The sequence below is a fragment of the Sinocyclocheilus anshuiensis genome, unplaced genomic scaffold (assembly GCF_001515605.1).
Source record: "Sinocyclocheilus anshuiensis isolate Anshui unplaced genomic scaffold, SAMN03320099.WGS_v1.1 scaffold1082, whole genome shotgun sequence".
Classification (NCBI taxonomy): domain Eukaryota; kingdom Metazoa; phylum Chordata; class Actinopteri; order Cypriniformes; family Cyprinidae; genus Sinocyclocheilus; species Sinocyclocheilus anshuiensis.
Genome location: NW_015542379.1, coordinates 1,845,760 through 1,866,627, shown reverse-complemented (window position 1 = coordinate 1,866,627; position 20,868 = coordinate 1,845,760). Strand labels below are relative to the sequence as shown.

The following is a 20,868-nucleotide window of genomic DNA, read 5'->3' as shown; positions in this document are numbered from 1 at the left end:
TTTACAAATATGTGTTTTTTTATTTATATATTTACAGTTTTATATATACAATTTATATATATATATATATATCTATATATATATATATATATATATATATATAAATTGTATATGTAAAACTGTAAATATATAAATAAAAATACACATATTTGGAAAAAATATACTTTGTGTGTGTGTGTGTGTGCGTGCGTGCGTGTGTGCGCACATACATTCATATATGAGCCATTTGATCTGTTTGAAATGATCTATTGATCTTTTGTACAAAGGAATTAACATTAGTCACAGATGATGCAGCATTTTTTTCTTTGTTTTCATTTTTCAAAATCTTAAGACATGGATGCTGTTTGAGATGTGATTAGAAGGTGGTTGATGGTTGCCATTGTGCCCAATTGTATCCAAGATTTCTAGAACATGACCTACAAAAAGACATTTGCATACACCTCACACATAAACAAAATGTAGCTGACTGCACAATTATGTCTTTCATTCTCATTTTCTTGCCCTAATCTTGGCTCAACGAACCCCCTAGTGGTGAAGAACCACTGCAGCAAGTTTCAGTGAGACGAGGGATCAATAGTATCCTGCTTTATTGGATCCAGATTTGACCGTCGGAGCCACAGATGAATGAGTTTTGTAGTCTGGTGAGCAGCTCACATCGAGTTCAGGCTGTCAGACACGTCTGGAGGGGGTTTAGGGGAATGGAGAGGGGCCCTCAAAGCGAATGCTTGAGTAAAAGAGCATGGCATGGTAAACCTGAGAGTCCTGTCCCACTTCCCCGGGAACAACACGCTCTCTCACAGGGCCGGGCTTTGGACAGAAATGAGAGGTGACAGCGTATTCATTTCAGTTGCTGCTTTTCTTTAAGGGCCTGCTAAAAGCCTGTTGAATGATGAGTGGTCAGAGGATTTATTGAGGGGAGATGATTTTAAATTTTCTTAGATGAGGTGTGCAGTCATATGCCTTGACTTGCTGTTTTACACCAAGGATTTTATTTTATTTTTTTATTTTTTTCATCCACATGGCTTTATTTCTCCTGGCTAGTCTTAAATGTTCAGATTAATACCCTAGAGTTTCACTGAGGGTTGGTGAATTAAATGAGAACAGATTAATAATAATTGTGACTTGGTACTAGGTCTGGGTTAAAATGTTGATTTTAGATTAATGCCATCTTTATTTAAATGATACCTACACAAAGTATAATTTGTTTTTTATGCAAACACTAAGTGTTACAGTGCATGTGACGTAACTTCCGCTCAAATCACTCGTGCATGTGTGCACTGACTTCAGCGGACAAAAGAAGTATATATAGCCCCTGAAAAATGAATGATATGCAAATCTGTGAAAAGGACAAAAGACAGTTTTATCGTTGATAACTTCTGGAGAGAAATAATGCAGACGCTGAACAAGGATGACATTTTTAGTGCGCATGTGTCGAGCGCGTGTTCATGATGCATGCTATCAAATGGAGTATACTCTGAAAGGCTGTGCATTCAACTGTATGCAGACGCTAGCATTCGTGTCAGAACAGCAGTATATGTTGGGCTTCTCACCCAGCTGCATAGTTCGCAAAATGGTTCACTTTTTCGAAGTTCTTGAAATGCCACCCGCTGGTGACACCTACTGGTCTGAATGGTGTAAATGCAATGACAACTCAGCTCAAACATGCGTAAAAGCACCTTTTACAAACCAACTGCAAATGTTTACTGAAAGTGTGATCTATTAAATGCAATTAACAAATCATTCAATACCATTAAATATAAAGTGCATGCTTAATATACGCTAGTTTATTAAATTGTAGAGCTTATTTGTATAGCTTGGTTAATCAGGCCAATATGAGGCCAATAACTACAACTCTTGCTCTTATATTATACAAACAAGTCATTAAAATATCTAACTTACTTAGCAAATCAAACCAAACTCAGGTAAAAACCATATAGACATTGGTTCACAGAGACTGTCCCTTGTGGTGAACCACTGAAATTTCAAAACTAGTTAACTGAAATCGTGCAACTTTGGCAGTTTGACACATGCTCCGTAGCACTGATTGGAAACAAATGATTCGTAAAAGGTTTTGAAGCTTCACGAAGCAGGGTTTCGAAAGCATCTATCACTAGTTTTCAGTCTGCATTGGATACGATGCTATAAAACGATTGAAAATGAAATGATGTAAATTAGGGCAACCAGGGGCCAAACAGCTCTTAAGAGCCCATTCCTGTCAGTGAATTTACGCGACCGGTAGAGGCAGATTTCCAAAAAGAACGAGTCCTATTTATGAGCTGGTTCTTTGAATGAGTAGTCCAAAAATGTGCATTACCAGTTTGAATTTTGTCTGAAAAGCCATACTGTATAATTCACAGCCTTAAAGAGAGAATTTCTTCTGAGCATAATGGACATTATTCAGTAACTAAAATCCCTAAAGTCTGTAGATGGCATGTAAGGATGTGATCTACTATGCAATTTAGTTGTCTCACTTCATAGTTGGCAATCATTTCTTCGCACTCTGTAAGTCTAACTTCTGTCTGAAAGCCAACCTGGGGTCTGATTAAACCAGATGTATGGCATTACTGAGAGGTCATCTATTGCTTCGTTTGGATGGAGCTAACAGCCGTGATGATTGGTGTCTTATTAGAAGTTCAGCACTTTCACTGGCAACGCTTTACCTTTATAAATGCTCTCTTATAAACCAACCACAGCGGTTTAATTTCCCCTTTGCAAATTCTAATGGCATGCCTGAGTGGTCTGCTGTTTGCATAAAGATACATTTCCAGATCCGGTTTCACCTGTCTGTGAAATTCATATTACAAACCATGAATCTAAAGAGTTCACACTCAGCAAATCCATGCGAGGCTTCGTGAATGAGGACAAGAAAAAACGGACAGCCTTCTCCAGGTGTTCATAACTATCCTCTATGTAGTTTAATGAGGGCTAAGGGAGTAGATATATATGAGATTATGAGTCACACGATTTTTGCAGGGCATCTTCCATTCTCCTGTGCTGACATTACTGGTGTTTAAGTACGAATGAGCCTGATTGTGCTTCAGTTAAGTAAAGCCCTTGGGTCTATCCTGTTGCGTGTGGGCCTTGACGGGGTTAGCGTGAAAAGAGTTGCCCTGCCTTCACTGGTGCCAGCATCTCATTTACGCGTCCCCCTTGAGAACATAGAGAGATGTGGAAAATGAGCTATCTTCATCTCTGCTGCTCTCTTGCTCCTCCAGTTAAATAAATAAGACATTACGCTGGAGGACCCAGGCCTTATACTCGATGTAATCAGACACGTCTGTATGTTTCTGCATATTCCTAAATAGCCAGATATTAGAGAGGTCCCAGGAGGTGGAGCTGGACCTTTGAGATAAGTCTCTAACGCTAACACCAGCCACGGGGGCTGATCCTAGATGGGACGCAGGAATTCGGCTCTTGAGATGCCAGATCCCATGAGAGACAGTTACAGTTTTAACTGTTTTATGGAGACTGATATGGTTCAAATCCTTGAGTGCAGTTCTGATCCCTCTAACCTTTGATTACTAAAACATCATTCAGTCCTGAAAAATTCTAAAAACACTATTGTGAAACCAAGTGATGCATATATGAGTTCACATATGAACTCATGTGAACTCATTAAAATGTAACACAAGAGTTTTGAGTCTAGTTTCACTCTTGTTAGTCAGCTTGAGTTTGTCAAGACTGGACATACACTTGTAAAAATAAGTGTTTCAAAGGGGGTTTTCGCAATGATGCCATAGAAGAGCCATTTTGGTTTCCTCATAGAACCTTTCAGTGGAAAGTTCTTAAAATAATTGTTTTTTTCTTAGTGTGAAGGACATTTTAAAGGGGTCATATGATGCGATTTCAACTTTTCCTTTCTCTTTTCCGTCACACGCTTGAGGAATTCGGCCAATCACAACGCACTGGATAGCTGGCCAATCAGAGCACACCTCGCTTTCAGAACGATGAGCTTTGTAAAAATCGACGCGTTTCAGAAAGGCGGGGCATAGAGGAGAAACAATAATGTACAGTATGTGGAAAATAATGTTTTTTTAACCTTAAACCACATAAACACATTTCAGTACACCAAATACACAAAATAATGTTCTTTTTAGCATCATATGACCCCTTTAATAATCTCAAGAAACGTTTTCTTAATATAAAGAAGCTTTTGTCTAATGGAAAGGTCTCATGGATGTTAAAGGTTCTTCATGGAACCACAAATTAACTTTTATTTTCAAGAGTGTAGACCACTGCAGTTGGGAACAGTTTTTATCATGCTTGAATATCTTTGTTTTTGTTTTGTTTTTTTTAATTCCTTTTACACTTGTCTGTCTAGATCTCTTAGTTCACTCATTACTAAACTTGATTACAGTAACAACTTTAAAGCAACAAGACAATGGACAGAAAAAACAACAACAACCATTTGCTGAGAACTAACACTAGCACTGTTTATTGTTTCTCACTCCTGTCTAAAGGCATTTGGATGGAAGTGCGTCATCGAGCCAATGATGTGTTTCTTAGTCTCGGACTCTGTAAAAATTCCAGGAGCTCCTCAGGCAGGATACACTGAGAAATAAAATAAATAATAATAACATATAAGGGTGTAGAGAATAAAACTGTTGTATGTTGGTTAAAGAATGTAAGAATTTAGCTTTTTACATGTTGTAATGACATTCAGCCACTGAAAGTAGTGACGGTTGCCTTTAGATATGTTTCTCGTCTGGGTAAGGTGGCAATTTCCTGCTATTGTTCAAAATAATTTATGTATGTGATCTTATGGGAACGTGGCATGCTATTCCAAATACTGTTTATGTCAGAGATTACTGGGAAAAATATTTTTACTACTTTGTTTTATTCTTTTTTTTTTGGTCGCATTTATCAATGTAGTTTAGGGATATGAGCTCAAACTAAATTGTTTGACAAAAATCCATTAGCAAGGGCATATAATTATTTTTGTAAGATATTGTAACACTTTTTATTGCTGCACCCTGCATGTTGCACATTTTCCACTGTGTAATAATTGATTACAATAGCATGATCACATAGATTACAATAGCTAGCAAATTGCAATCACAAGCAACTTATATTAAGCATGTTTGTTGTTCACTCAGTACATGTGTAAATGTAATTATGAACACGATGTAAAGTGTCATCAAGCCTTTTAATCAATTGTTTAAAAAACGCTCAGACCTAATTTGAGAAGCAGTTCAGATCAATGAGAGTCTTTATCAAGTGTTTGGTTCCTCACTGATATTCAAACGGCATCATGCATCAGCGCCTTTCTCGTTGGAGGAAATGGAGTTAGGGAAGTGAACAGGGTCAACCTAACAGGAACGAGACGCTAAGGGGTGACGCGTGGATGTGTCAGGAGCCCACTGGGCGCGTTCATCCTCACAAGACGACGATTCTGGCAGGCATCGCTAAAATAAAATAAAAAAAATAAAAAAAATAAAATGCATATTTCCAAGCAATAACTATACAACGAAGCACATTTTTACTAACTTATTTTTTGCGCTGTTTAGCTTTTGTGTTGTGTGCTCTGCAAATGCTCATAGTTTCGAAATGGCACGAATGAACGAAATAAATAAGCAAGTGAATGCATGAACGAAATTGTCAAACTTTCGAATGTTTACACATATCTGCAGAATATATTCGGATGTTTTCCATAACTCTTGACGCTTTCCCCCCTTCTCTCGTTCTCTTTTATGGTGCTGTGCTCATTTCAGTCAGATTTCCCTTATTTCACGGTTCAGTGGATGTTCAGGGGGAGCTCGTGCTTCCTCATTGGCTCATTGGCCAGCGAGCCGCTGCTCTCCCATTTCACGTTCCCCATTCAACCTCTCCTCCTCTCACGCCTCCTCAACATAATTCACACTTATCCATGACAATCACTTTCTCATAGACGGGACTAATTATTTAAGACTGGAAAAGAGTTCAAAAATACCCAGTGACAGAGACGAGACAGGTGAGTATATTCTGTGTTTGAGGTTAAGCGCTGCAAAAGTCGAGCATGTGTTCTTTCTGGTTTAGTTTGACCAGAAAGTTTTTGCCGCTCTGCAATCATCGTTTCGTTTTTTTTTTTCCGGGATAAAAACACATGCACGTGGAACTACTTTTAATAGGCGAATGATTTGAGTTTGTCCACTTTGGTATGTCGCTTCGTTGCTCGTTTCGAATGTGTTGACAGTCGAGAAAGACGCTATTTGATGGATAACACGTAGACGTAAGACGCTTCAAATGAAACACTAGACGCTCTTGGTCCTCTTTGGAGGAGAGACGATGCAGTTACTTAACAGTCCTGTTGAGCCTCCAGTCACTTAATTGGCCACAGATGCGGAATTCTATGCTCTTTTACCGTTTAGAAATTGGATGCATTTGGGGAAGTTTATGAGGCGAGCCCAGCTCTCGCCCGCAGGAGCCCGAGGTCTGACGCTGCGAATATAAATCGAGCGAATTATAAGATTCCTGATTTATTAATTACGGTCAGTATGTTCAGGTATCGACATGGCAACATATCATTCCCTATCGCGATGGCAGACAACTGACGAAAGCACTTTAATTTCCTTTATTACCGTGTTGCACTTACGTATGCGTCCGACGTTCTTCCTTTTTTGTTATGCTATTCAGTGAAGTGTGTAAACACGTAGGCAACTATATATCTTGATGCTTTATGCACAGATTGATTTAAAATAAGTTATCATCAGTTATATGCAGTTACAACCCAACACAATTGAAAAGTTGAATTGCAATTTTAAGTGAAACCAAAGTGACAACCTGCATTCATAAATGAAATCACTTTCAATTTAATCAGCGGTGAAGAAAGTCGTATTGACACTAAAAACTTGAATCAGAAATAAATTAGTTTAACAAGTGGACTGAAGCAAAGATTATTTCATAGCTACATGATGCATGAATAATGAATGTTTTTACAGTGATTGTTCGGGAAAGTAAACTGCTTGAGAAAGGCCTTTTGGTAAAAAAAAAAAAAATTGCAACTAAAAAGTTTTCTTTATTATTTAGCCTACATCAGGATGCAACAGACAATTCGTCATCCCTCCGCAGTTCTGATAAATCCTTATTTAATGATTAGCCTATGGCCTTTAAAGAAGGATAAATAAACGTTAAGACTGTGTCAGTGGTCAGTGCACAAATCAGGGCGGTTTGCGAGAAATACAGTTCTGATGTTGCTGTGTTTTGATATGGCCATCAGTTATTTTCATAGTGCTGCTGAACTGCTGTGGAATGTTAAATAATGCTAGTGCCAGCCTGCTCTGTGAAGGAAAGGCGAAAGACACCGTCCCCAAAGTGCCCTTTCACCCGAGACTTTGTAAGCTACACTTATTAAAACGAAAAGTGTTTCAATATGTGGCTGCTCTGAACGTGAAGGGGGCTGGGCCTATACTTCACAAATTGACTTATCTAATATAGCCTTATCTTATAAACACATTCAAAAACGAAAGATGAAGGAATGGAAAGAGAAACGCAAAAATATATAGGCTAACTGATATTAAATATGAAAGGTATTATTATTATTATGACTGTACTGCCACCTTTAGTTAAAATACTGCATGAAATGGAGGCCTGTGCAGTCAATAATAATAATAATAATAATAATAATAATAATAAAAAAAATAAAAAAAAAAGATGTTAAACCTCTGGAGGGATGAAAGGTATAAAGGAATAAATGCAGCTCTGTTTAACGGTGCTCCATTCGTGCCCCTCATATAAGCTCATGAACCAGATCTGACCTCTCTGTTTAGATTACTGGATGTGGTTTAAATGGAAACCAACGTGCCCATTTTATTCACAATAACTGCTGCGCTGCTTTACAATTGATGCATGCAGGTAAACACAGAGAATGCAGATAAACGAGCTTCTCTTTTTTTTTCTAAAGGAAAATATCACTGTAGGGCATGAAGAAATGCATTTCGTAGAATCTGAGACGGAAATCAATTTTGAGAAGAACTGGCATTGCGAAAGGAAATATATCCACGGATGAGAATCCGTGTAATTCAGAGAAATAAATAAATACAATGGTTTTGTGCTGATTTGTGAGAGATGGGAATTAATTAATGGCTACAAGATAATCGATGAATTAGTTTGCTCTTTAAAATGTTCGGAATTTAGGAGAATAAAACTGAAATAAAGCTCATTTTCAAAGCTTAATTTGGGGCAGTTGCCTTGGGGCGGCGGCCGTAATTAAGTCAGAATTAAGAAACAATTCTGTTATAGTAGCTCTTTATCTATTATTATTATTATGATTATTATTATAGACGTTTAACTTAGGCCTGTTTATTTGTTAGGGTTGCACTGGGTAAACTCCAGCTTCCTCTAAGGTGACGTGGATTTTTTTTGTGTTTTTTTTTAAGGGGCCGTGAAGTGAACATCACACATTTCTGGGCTCTCTGTCCAATTAAAATGTTTCAGACCGTCCCCGACACGTCGTCTTACGTCAAGGTAAGACAACATCGTCACTACGAGCAGGTAATGTCGGAGGAAACAAGACTGGGAATTCTAAATTGCCTTTTTCCTCTTCCCAGTTTAATTTATGACTGATGTAAATGGATTGTTAAAACGCGGTTTTCCGGATTCACCTCTCGCCTTATTTGACTTAAAATGGATGATACAGTATGAAGGACATTTAGTTTGACGAGTGATTTAATTGGTTTACAACACATCTGGGCGACTGTACACTGTCTGTCTAGCTTAGTCTTAAATTTGATCTGGCCATTGAACGAAGGGACAGGCAATCTCTGACCTTCACAAATGTTACTTATTGCACATTATTGAATTCGACGTGGTGCTTTTCTCTCTCTCTCGACATGGTCTTAAAGAATGTAAACATTGCAAATGGCAGACATCTGTTTTTGCATGAACTAAGTTCGACCAACCATGCATAGGGAAGTTTCCATATAGAACTTGAACTGTTTAAGGAATCTCTACAGATGGGTTTTGGGTCTACTGTATACGCCCACATTGATTGTGCCACTTCTACTGAATTGCTCACTTTATATAGTCTACTTCTTTACGAAAGGTATGTTGTATTATCACTGTTCGTTCTTTTAGAGGCTGAAAGGTACATTGGCATATTTGGATGGTTATTTATGGCGAAGTGCCACAGCAATAACTTTAATGTATCAAAAGGCTTAGTGCACAGCGCACAGACAGAGCCATGAAAATGAAGTATTGTGCCTGCTAAAGTCATTCATTATATCTTTACAATCAGCATACTTCCCAGAGCCGAGTTGTTATGTTATGGAGACTTATTGCCCCCCCTGCATAAGGGAGCTTTTCATGCAGACGCTATAGTTTGTGTTCCTCCACAGAGGGGCTGCGTTTCACAGTCCCACGAACAGTCCTCGATTTGTTTCGAGACATTAGCAGCGCAGGAATGTTGAGGGAAAACCTTCTTTTTGAAATTCAGCTTTCTCTCCACAGACTGAATAATAAATAGTGCGCTGCGTGGCAGCATGGAGTTGAGCCACGTATAAACAACAATAAAATGGAGCAATAGAAGTCTCTGGGAATATATTTGTGTTATTATATTTTATGATTTTTGTACTTATTCTTATTTTTAAACACTCTTGGGGTGAGTCTGTATTAGAGCATTCTTCTAATACAACCAAACCCAAGTTTTTGTTTTGGTAAAATCTGACAAATATGTTCCAGAAATGTGTCCACAAGTATGTGCCCCTCCCCCTCTTTAATTCGCACGCTGCAGATAAGCTTTGGTCATATTTGGGTTTTGTTGCTGGCGGGCAGAATTTGAGCGGGAAAGGGGATTTACCTCAGCACGCCTCAAGAAAGGCCAGTTTCAGAGAAATATCAAGCTTCATTCAGGCGAAGCCACGGGTTAAGGTTTGTGTTTGGTTAAGGCCGTGCGAGACTGGGGCTTTCCAATAAAAATAAATCTCAAATTAATTATGGCCCGGAGCAGGAGGCCAGACAGTTTGCTGTTGTGTGCTGAAGTCTCTATTTTTCGATGTTCGTATCATTCTTCGCGCGTGATGGTCTTGAGAAACAGGATAGCCTCGCTCCAATATTTTTCGCAAAACCATAGATAGATAGATAGAAACATTGGTCTACATCTAGGTAAAAATAGATATACAAAATAGGTCTAAACTTGTAGACTTTAGTAGCCCATTAAGCAATTGTCTGGTCGAAAGTCCATTTACCATATTGTTCCCACACGTTTTTTCCCCTTCTTTCTTCCTTTTAAAGTTGAGGAAGCCTCTGGTCTCACTCTGGGTTAGTCTTACTCCGGGACTTCAGGGTTTTTCCAGTAGCGTTGGGCCACTGGCTTCCCACAGGTCGTGGTTGGGAGAAATGCCTGGCTGTCAAGCTCCAGCGTCGAGCCAGATGTTCTGTGGCTCACTACATAAACCAACATGCATCTGTTTATTGGCCTTCCAAAATGTTTGTTACCGCTGGACTCATAATGACCTGAGCAAGTGACACGCGGGAAAAGAGGCTGATTTTTCTAGGTTTAATGATGCACCTCACGAAGATGTTTGCTCCATAAATAAAACTTATTTTTTTCTGGACAAGTTACCATTACATCTTGAGAGTTGAAAACGCACTGTATCTGAAAACAGCCTTGGTTTAGATAAGCAGATGATGTCTAAAGTGTTGTCATCAAACAAGGAATATCATACCGATCTACTCTATCAATGCTTTGCTTTAATCCACCACAAATGCAATTCGTAATTTTGAATGAAACGCTTGTGTTCACTATTTATCTGATATATAGTTTAGTCTCAAGCAAAGAGACGTCTCATTTATAATAACTGAAATGGAGAACATAAAACATAATTATACTGTCATTAGTGACCCCTCTCCGCCAGATCTCCGTCTCGTCATGCGCTCAGAGTTAATGGTGTTTTAATTAAAAGAATGGTGGAGCGTCCCCTCTAGGGAAACATATGTTTCAGCTATCAAGTCCCACACTCGGTGAAAATGATGTCCACCCTTCCACTGCAACTCGCATGCACATGTCCCCCCCCCAAAAAAACCTGATGATCCAAATCTGTATTACTCGGACATAAATAATAGTGGGTAAATGGTTAGTTCGAACCAAAACCCAATTTCCATCTTTCTGCTTTGTCACCTTCCTCCACCTTCCCCAAGAATGCAGAACACAGAAATTGATTAATATATGCCAACGCCGTTTCTTTGAATGAAAGAAGAGCCAGTGTTGTTTTGTGCACGAGAGAGGGGCCCTGACTCGAAATGGTTAAACAAGGTGTCTCCGTTAATTACTGTGCAGGCCTCAGGCAGGAGAAGCCTTGACCCCTAGCAGGATCCAGATGTGGCGCTCTCGAGGGGGCCTCCCCCCCCGCCCTAGACCCCCATGTCACAAACCGTGCAAGCCAGCCGGCGCAGACTCAGTCTCGCTCCCCTAGGCGTGGCCCTCTCGGTCAGGGGGTCTCATGATCCGGAGGTTTGGTCACATTTTGGGCTGGCTGGGCGTCTGGAGTGCGCTGGGTAATAGAGAGCACCGGGGGAAAAAACGTGTAGGGGGTGGAGACTGACTCTGCATTTGGAAAAGGGAATGACAAACAAGGTACACAAAATAATATAATGGTATTATTACCATATAATATTGGTGCAAAATAGATTTGTTTGACATCCGTGTTTCCATCGTGATAAATAATGTTAAGAGTTTCAGTTCTTTTCCAAGACGAAAGTAGCCTAAATATTTAATGTACAGTAAATGTAGTCTAGAATAGAGACGATTCCACTCATTTCCCATGAAGATATGAAATATGTGAGGCCACATGTTACTGATTTTGCGAAATGTCGAACAGCAAGCACACAAGAGGTATCAGCCTCTCCATATGGTCCATACAGCCTAGTGCTGGAGATATGCTGTTCATGTGCATTCAGAGGTGCGCACACGAGTGGAGCAGACAGACTCGGCGCTGCGGGATTCGGTTTTATTAATGGAAACCCGTTTTTGCAGTTCGGACAGACTCGTCACATTCTTCACTTCACCGTAGGTAGATCCAGTTCGTGCTTTCCTTTATAGCGGAACACCGATCCTAATATCATGACACAATTTTATAGTTTATATGTTTATTCGATCTCGTATAAACCTGCATTCATGTAAAAAGTCAACCAGATGTAGTTGGTATTTTTTATTATATTTTTATCAGCTTAATCTAATTTGTTAGGCTATTTGAGATTTGTTATTCTTTTTTAACATACATTCGATGCATTAATGCTTCTGCCAAATCGCGTAGGCTACTTTAATGTCGGAAAAAGCGCAACAGACGTAAAGAGCTGGAAAGGCGTTCTGTAAATATTTCCAGGCAAAAACATGTACAAAGGAAAGAAACACTATTGTTTTGGTGTCTTATCTTCTCGGGACAAATATCATGCTTTGGGTGCTGTAATGAAGGCAGGGCCAGTGATACACACACACACACACGCACACACACACACACGCGGCTTCCTTCTCAAGCGCAGTGACTTCACTTCCCAAATTTAGAGGAAAAAAACCATCCGGCGAAACTGTCTCTGTCTCTCCGCCACATATCGGGGGCTGGAATTAATTCAGACGCGTGTCATGTTTGGAATATTGTCGGGCTCCACTGAAAATTGCGCAAAATGGACGGAACTATTAAGGTAAGAGTGCAGGAGAGGGATCTTTCTGAGATGGACAGAGTCTGAGAGCTTAGACGCCTGTCTGAGACTTTTCAGGCGCTCCGAGCAGCGCTTTTCCTCTTCTCTCTCTCTCCAAGTTTCCTTTTCCTTTTCGTCGAAACTTTCTTGAAAGTTGAAAACTATAGCGGAGGATACGAGCGTTCAGATGGATTCTACACACACTCGGACGCTCGAAACAACGCACGGGCTAGACCCGCTGTTTGTGATGGAGTAAAGATGTTTCGCCAAGAAAAAAAAAAAAGAGAGAAAAAAAAATCTAATATCTCGTTTTTAGGATTAGAATAGCGAAAGTCCGGTGCTCGACGAGGCTGCTTTGTGTTTTCAGCATACCGTGGCGCGCGTGTGTGAATGCAGTGCAGTGGTTTATAGAAATCATACAGCTTTAGGCTGGAGATGTGGCTGCGCAATTGGAGTGGCACCGTGCCGAGGTTTTCCAACCATTCATATAGTTCAAACGCCGAGCCCACCCACAATAAAATATTACTCCACAGTCGTTCCCTTCTTCTGATAACTAAAAATAATTATTGTACAATACTCTTGAATGGGTTGTTAACACAAATTATAAAATAAATTGTTTGTGTGTGGTCCACACCGTTACTTTGTGCATTTTCGATAGTTATATATATATATATATATATATATAATCCGCATATCGAATCTCTGATTAAAAACAGCTATCAATATTTGAATGAAATCGCTATTTCTGAGCATCAAATAAGGTAACGATCACTGATTGATTGTTGACTCTTGTGTGGAGGGGAGGGCTGCAGATTCAAACACTCCTTTTTTTGCGGTCATATAAGTGGTTTTGGGTGTGGTATATGTTTGGGGCCGTAGACATCATGCGTGTGTTAGATTTTATCATGTTAAATAGACTGGTTCGACTGCACTGGGGTGACTGGGAACAGAAAACGGGTGATTTTAATGCAGCAACACTCCTTCAAAGAGCGTACAATCCTTGTAGAATGTATGGCATTAAGAATACAAACATAGTGTTTGTTATTATAATATGATCAGTACTGTTGTGACTGGCTGTTAAAAATGACAATGAATAAATAAATTTATTATTACTGTTACAAATTATTATTATGATTATTATTATTATTAGTAGTAGTAGTAGTAGTATAACAATGCCAACACATAATTAAATTGTTCTTTGTAGTTAACTACTGTACTGTAACTTTTTACTAAATCAAAACCATAAATCATATCTCAGTTAAGATAATATACAAGATACTGGTTGTGTGGTTTTGTATATTTTAATAATTGTATATTAATTATATTAATATACAAAACACACATAAAAACACAGACATAAAATATGTTAGATATTTTGTCTGTACTTTGTCAATTTATATACAGTAATATATAAAGACAGTGACACTGGGGACAGAAAACGACTGGGTTAGTTGGTACCCTTGTTCTGTGAATGCTAATATTCTGTTTTGAGAGATTCACATATGATATTTATTGTTTGTTTATTATTTTGTATGACCCTAACACTAACATTGCCCTAACATGCTTTAAAGTTTCATAAGAATATAGTGTATAAAATAAACCTAATATAAAGTGCGAGCCTCACTAATTTTCAAATACAGCCATCAAATATGAGTACTGTACTGTGTCTACAGTAGCATTAATGTAATCTAGAGGAATTTTTAGTGTCATTCCATTGAAATTTGACACGTATAGCTCTCTTGATTCATTTCTTAACTGTACACTTTAGTCCACAATGAGGAGGGGGTTTCAATCCACGGGTATTTCCTGTTCCACACAATCTGGTTTCCTGTCAGGTTTCCTTTTCCTCCTGAAACAAAAGACAGGAATGTGTTCTGTATAAAATAGCACTGTGCTTTTAATGGCGTCCGCACATCCCGACTGAATGACGCATCTTCTGCGGGACGGCCCATGATGATTAGGTTGGCTGTTAGAATTCTAATATGAAATTTTTTAAAATTACTTTTCCTGGTGAGAATCAAAACATACGGTAGCATAATGTATTATTTATGCAGCATGTTCAGCTGTTGGCGTACCTCACCATAAATCTACAACACCAAACCAGCCTGTGGTTCTGGATGGTTTAAGCCAGCCATGCAGACACGGCCAATTTATAGCCTAAGGAAAATAGCACCTTTGTGAGTATTTTAACCTCATTGTAACAAGAAGCTTGCACTTGTACACTGACCATCGCTTAGCACTCTGTTTCATAGAGATGAAGGAATTTTGCCTTTTGACAGGCCTGTGTGTACGTATATACGAGCATGAGTGTGGAATTAGATTTTCCTATTTTTACAACCCTCTGTAATCTTGGGAACGACTGACTGCCAATCATGAATTATATGTTGGAGGCTGATATGTCTGCGTGTAAGTAACGTGTAACAGTCATAATAGCAGCTCTGGTCTTATCTGGCACCATGAAGGCATTCCTTAACTCTGCCATACTTATCATGCCACAGGCTGCTGCTGTGGGTCGCACCGCTACTGTCCGCGGGACGCTGGTCAAATTGATGACGACTGTCACCAAAGTTCAAAAGCCAAAGAGGGAAAAAGAGAGTGTCCCATGATCCCCTTTGCCATTTACTTTTAATCTGTAAAAACAGCAGTGTGAGTTGTGAAATGCATTTAATTTGATATTTGGATGCTGTATATGCTTTTCAAAAAGTATGTTTCTATAAAGAAATGCAGAGGAGGAATCATTCCTTTGGGATCAAACAGTACCTAAACTCGCTCTCGAAATCCACAACGACTCACATCTTTCAAAGCCTTGTGTTTGTATATCTTCATTTTTTTTGTATGCATTTATTGAGTATAAAGTTTAGTGAACGTTAAGGGTTTGACAGATGTTTATAACTGAAATAACAGCGGGAAATCTTCATGACAGTTTTCAGAAACGCGAAAGAAAGGTTTGACTGAGATGTGAAGGGAGACGATCACATGCACGTGTAGACGCTGCTCTCTCCGGAGGGGCCTCTCTGCCGCGTTTGTTTTCTTTAATAAAACTACATCACCCCAGCTGAGCGCCTGCAATGAGAGCAAATGTAGAAGTGACCCTGGACAGATCTCTCTGCCTCTGTTCTGTCTCACATATGAGTCATGAACAAGACTAAGAAATCTTGTAGTTATTGAGAGTCACATCTTGAAATTCTTCTCCAAAACAAAAGGTTTAGTGGTCAATGTGATGTTAACGTTTTTTTTTGGTTTTTTTTGTGACAGTTGTTATAAGTTAACTGTAATTATTATTATGATGATGATGATGATGATTATTATATTCTCAATAATAAATACAACTGTTGAAGTCAACATAAGAAGCAAATTTACCCTGTTTACTTTGGTAATGGGGGGGGGGACACAATAACTTCACCTCCTAAACTCTAAACGACTTTCCTTTCTGCTGACATCACAAATCCCTCTTTTTTAACTCCTCCCCCTTCAACCTCCTGACTTCGTTCTGCTATGTAATTCCCACTGGATAAAGTCAAGTCCTACTCTACATTTTTTATTTTTTATTTTTTTTCTGATTGAATATGAATATGAAATAAAAAAATAAGTTATTTACTTATTGAAAATCATGTTTTGAAATGCTTCTCAATGTTTAATAGTCAAAGTGAAGGTTAATGACATTTTAATGGTTTCTTGAAATTGTAAATAAAACTGTTGATATTTCGTTCAAATTTGTACTTGCAGTTTCTTTGTAATTCTGAAATTTACTAGCGATTTCTGAATGAAAACAGAATTGTTTTTTTTCAGTGTACACAGATATATATATATATATATATATATATCAAAGTTGTAATTAAGGCAAAGAGTATTGGAATATGTTTTACAAGAAGAAAAAACTATTTCAGTTTTTTTTTTTATTAAAATCTTGACATTTATTCATATTTAACTGTGAAATTTGCTATGTATTTATTTTATGAAATTTGCTAGCAATTTCTTAATGAAAAGTTTTCTACACCTTTTTTTTTTGTTGCAGACAGTCATATCCCTAAAGCATGTGACAGATGATTTATTTATTTTAATTTTCTTTTTTTTTTATTGTCGATACCACCTGGTACATAAAAGTCCACATGACATTGAAATCTACTACCCCATTCACTTTCATAATGCACTTTTTTTTAGGTTTTACTGTGCTTAATTCATTGGTGCACATTATTCCAAGAAAAAGTGCATTCATAATCTTTTATCAGAACACAATAACTTGCTCCACCTCCGAAACAACTTTCATTTCTGCTGACATCACAAATCCCTGTTTTTAGCTCCTCCCCTTCAACCACCTGACTTCATTTTTCTATGCAAGTCAATGGAAAAATCCTTCTCTACATTTGTTTTCAATATTGAATATCCCATTTCACATGGAAATATGTCAAATTAAGAAAAACAAGTTACATTCCTTGTTGACTTCAAGCCATTTTCCTTGTATCCGTAGCAGTAGTGTGGCTATGTGCATGTAAGCAATCAATTGCACTGCTTCATTTGCACCCAGCATCTGTGATTCTGCCCTTCAGCAAGAAACAATTTACAATTTGTTTTGCTTAATTCTGGCTACACATGATGAAGTGAAAGTCATTTGTCATTGGCTCTGTGCTTTAATGAGAAACAGTGATAGAGTTTCGGCCCGTTCACTCCTCCAGGAGGCGCTGTCTGTGGTGAGTGAAGACCAGTCTCTGTTTGAGCCTACGTACGCTGCTGCTGCTCCCTTACCCAAGACAGACATGACTGCGTCCAGCGCACAGGACTACGGTCAGCCTCACAAGATCAACCCTATCCCCCCTCAGCAGGAGTGGATCAACCAGCCGGGCCGGGTTCATGTCAAACGAGAATATGACCACATCAATGGATCCAGGTCTGGCAGAAAAACCCCCTTTGTTGTCATTATTTTGTGTTTGTGAGTTGTTCTGTCTGAAATAAGCATTAGTAAGCAATAGCCGTTCTGACTCTGCTGTTTTCTTTCTAGCAGAGAGTCCCCGGTGGACTGTAGTGTGGGTAAATGCAATAAAATGGTGGGTGGGACCGACGCATCTCAGATGAGCTACACTGGCTACATGGATGAGAAGTGTGCTCCGCCCCCAAACATGACAACCAATGAGAGGAGAGTTATCGTCCCAGCAGGTATTCGCACTTCGTCTCGTCATGATTGCGTATTGAATGCTGCATTTATAGGGTCACACATTTAATACACTGGAAAAATGATGTCGAAACAACTTTCACTCAGAAATTGTAAGTAAATTTCATGATTTATTACAAAAAAAACAACAACAAAAAACAGCAAATAACAAATTGAATTAAATTTGAAATGTTGAAATTGTATTTTCTTTTAAAACATATTCCAAATAACCAGTATTATTTGCAACTTCAAAAAATAATTATTACTGTGTACCAATGAGGTATTAAAATAAAATACTTTCTTATTAAATTTTAAAATAGATGCATTTTAAATATAAAAAGGCTCAGTTCTCAGTTAAAAAAAAAAAGAAAATCTGCCATTATTTAGTCACCCTCAAATTGTTCAAAACCAGTATGAAAGAAGATATTTTGCAGAATGATGATGGTAGCCATTGACTTCCACAGACTTTTTTTTTTTTTTTTGCGTGAGCTGTCTCTTTAAGGTATAAAAGCTGCACTAAAATGAACTGTAAAAAATATTGTTTCTAAACATAAGAAGCCAACAGTATCCATGTCATTATTTTCTTGAAATTGCAATTGATTTTCCACAAAATCTTAATGATGATCTGAACCTAATGAAAGTTGCTGGAGAAAACAAGATACTATTGAAAATAAGAATAATGCATGCCCTTTGTGTGTTTGGAACAGTCATTATTTTTGGGATTTCCATTTGCAGCCACTAATAAAGCATAAATGATTACTTTGTTTCTCTGAAAATACTGAATGTTTCTGTAAATGAAACTAAAAGATCTGCTCACTGCTTTAGTCCTCGCATTAAAGTGGTGATATAAACCAATGATAACTGCCTGTAAGCTATCTAATCCTTGAGTCTCCAGCTAATTTGTGACTTTATTTCCATTCCAGACCCTTCTCTCTGGTCTCCAGACCATGTGCGGCAATGGTTAGACTGGGCCATTAAAGAGTATGGGCTTCAGGAGATCGACACAGCCATGTTCCACAACACAGATGGAAAAGAACTTTGCAAGATGAGCAAAGAGGACTTCCTGAGACTTACCAGCACCTATAACACGGAGGTCCTGCTCTCACATCTCAATTACCTCAGGGAAAGTAAGTCCACCACCTCTTTGTATTCGTTTGAGATTGGCTATAATTTGGGTTTTTCACTTTTGCTGCCATTCTCTTAGTGTTGTTGTGCCTTCAAATGTGTAGCATACTGCTTTTCTATGCCTCGCTTTATGATGTCAGAATATATCGTAACCCTAATATTTTCATATTTTTGTCACACTCTCAGAAAATAAATTATGCAAGAGCTGTAGAAAAAATAATATGCACTATTTAGGTACTAACATGTACACTTTAGGTACAAACATGTACCTTGTAGGGACTAAAATGCGATTGTTTGGGCGTAAACAAGGTGTAACTTTTGAAAGTGTACCGTTCCAGTGACCTTTTTTATGAGAGTGTACCCTTTCAAAAGGTAATAATATGTACGTTTAAGGTATCAATAAGCACCCTTTAGGGATAAATTAGGTACAAAAGTGTACTTTTGAAAGGACAGTGCCCCAGGGACAGCTTGTGTACCTAAGACATAAATATATAACTTAATAACTAATCTCACACTAGTATGACTGTCTCATGACAGAATGCATTAATGACTTCAAAACAAAATCAGCTTAATTGCAATTTCATCAAAAATCACCCCGAAGACGTTTTAGAGCAGTGTTTATATTTTGTTTATGACTATTTATGAGGTGCCAAGCAACTGACCAATAAATTGTTCCCAAACTATTTAGAAAAGCTTGTAATAATGGTACCACAACAGTAAAATGTTGAAGTAATTGTAACTGTTTAATGCATGACTATCCATGCACGAAATGGAGCCTAGTTTATTCCACATGGCTGCTGTCATTGTTTTTAGTCACTCAAACCACACTGAGATCAAGTTTACAGCAATATTTTATAACATACTTTTTAATAGTTTGCACATTACATTCACTTTTTATTCCACTGGAAGGCTTTAGTAGGGAGGGCTCCTGTCTCGCTCCACCTGCTTGACTTTTACTGGATGCATTTGGTTTGGCAGAGTCGCAATGATTATGAATTTCAGCAACCATCCCGTCCAGAGCATCTCCCCCTGAGCGCTCTCGGCCCCAGACTTAGAGAGATGAAGCCCAGGTGCATGGCCTCAGGAGACATGCCTGCCTACACACTGCACGGGAAAGTTTATCCCTAATTTACAACAGAGGCATCTTGCCCCATTTCTCTTCCAAAGGATTTCTTATGTTATTTCCCCGCATGTTTTGGCTAGAATCCCATGGCTTTGGTGAAAACTAAGTCCACTCAACCACTTTAAAACATCAGTGCCATCTATAAGCGAACTGTCGGAGGACACGCCGCATCTGTGAGTGAATTGTTTGCACGAGAATCGCGTCAGTAAACAGAGCTACGCATTCTCCGAAGGGGCGCATTTAGATGCAATTTGCTGGGATGGCGAGAGCAGCTGGCCCATCCAAACATTATGACAGCAGCCCGCTTCTGAGGTGGGTGGAGTCCCAAACCCCAGGTGTTTTTTTTTTTTTTTTTTTAAGAGAACTCGGTTTTGGAGTTTTCATTAGGGACGAATGCCCCGGGACTGAGCCAGAGCTTATGCGCCGGGTATTGTGGATCTGCCTTCCGCTCTTTCTTTGATTTAGCCTGTGTGTTTTGGAAACCGAAGAAATGGTTCGTAATCCTTCGCTCCAATATTTGTATTGCCTTGGAACACGTCCCGAGTCAAAATTAAATATTAATAAGAGCAATGGTCCCATCTACCAGAGGCTACTCACTCTCAGCCAGAAGACATTTGTGTTCCTTTTACCTGTTTGTGACTTTAAACGCATAGTTCACCCCACCAAAAATAATTTACTCACCCTCAGTTTATTTGAATACTTTTTTATTCCTTTCAGGAACACAAAAGGAGCTACCTTCAAACATGTCTCAGTGTTTTTCCATAAAATTAAAGGCAATGGTCCAAAACAAAGGTCCGAAGCAACCCATTGAAACCCACTGATTATAAATAAAATAAAATAAAATAAAATAAAATAAAATAAAATA

The 20,868-nt window shown here is 38.5% G+C and overlaps 1 protein-coding gene across 6 annotated transcripts in view; it reads left to right on the top strand.

Moving 5' to 3' along the window:
• Positions 1-5,843: 5,843 nt before the first annotated feature.
• The window catches only part of LOC107692484 (Friend leukemia integration 1 transcription factor-like), a 30,988-nt gene continuing 15,963 nt past the window's right edge, over positions 5,844-20,868 (top strand). Inside the window, exons 1-5 of one of the 6 annotated variants that reach the window (XM_016491554.1) lie at positions 5,844-5,950; positions 8,355-8,442; positions 17,283-17,494; positions 17,609-17,760; positions 18,679-18,882. In XM_016491554.1, coding sequence (XP_016347040.1) covers positions 8,404-8,442; positions 17,283-17,494; positions 17,609-17,760; positions 18,679-18,882 — 607 coding nt within the window. In that variant the 5' untranslated portion in view covers positions 5,844-5,950; positions 8,355-8,403. Of the gene's footprint in view, positions 5,951-8,354; positions 8,470-12,448; positions 12,613-17,282; positions 17,495-17,605; positions 17,761-18,678; positions 18,883-20,868 lie in introns of those variants that run through there. The other 5 variants (XM_016491553.1, XM_016491552.1, XM_016491551.1 and 2 more) reach the window with 5 other exon arrangements.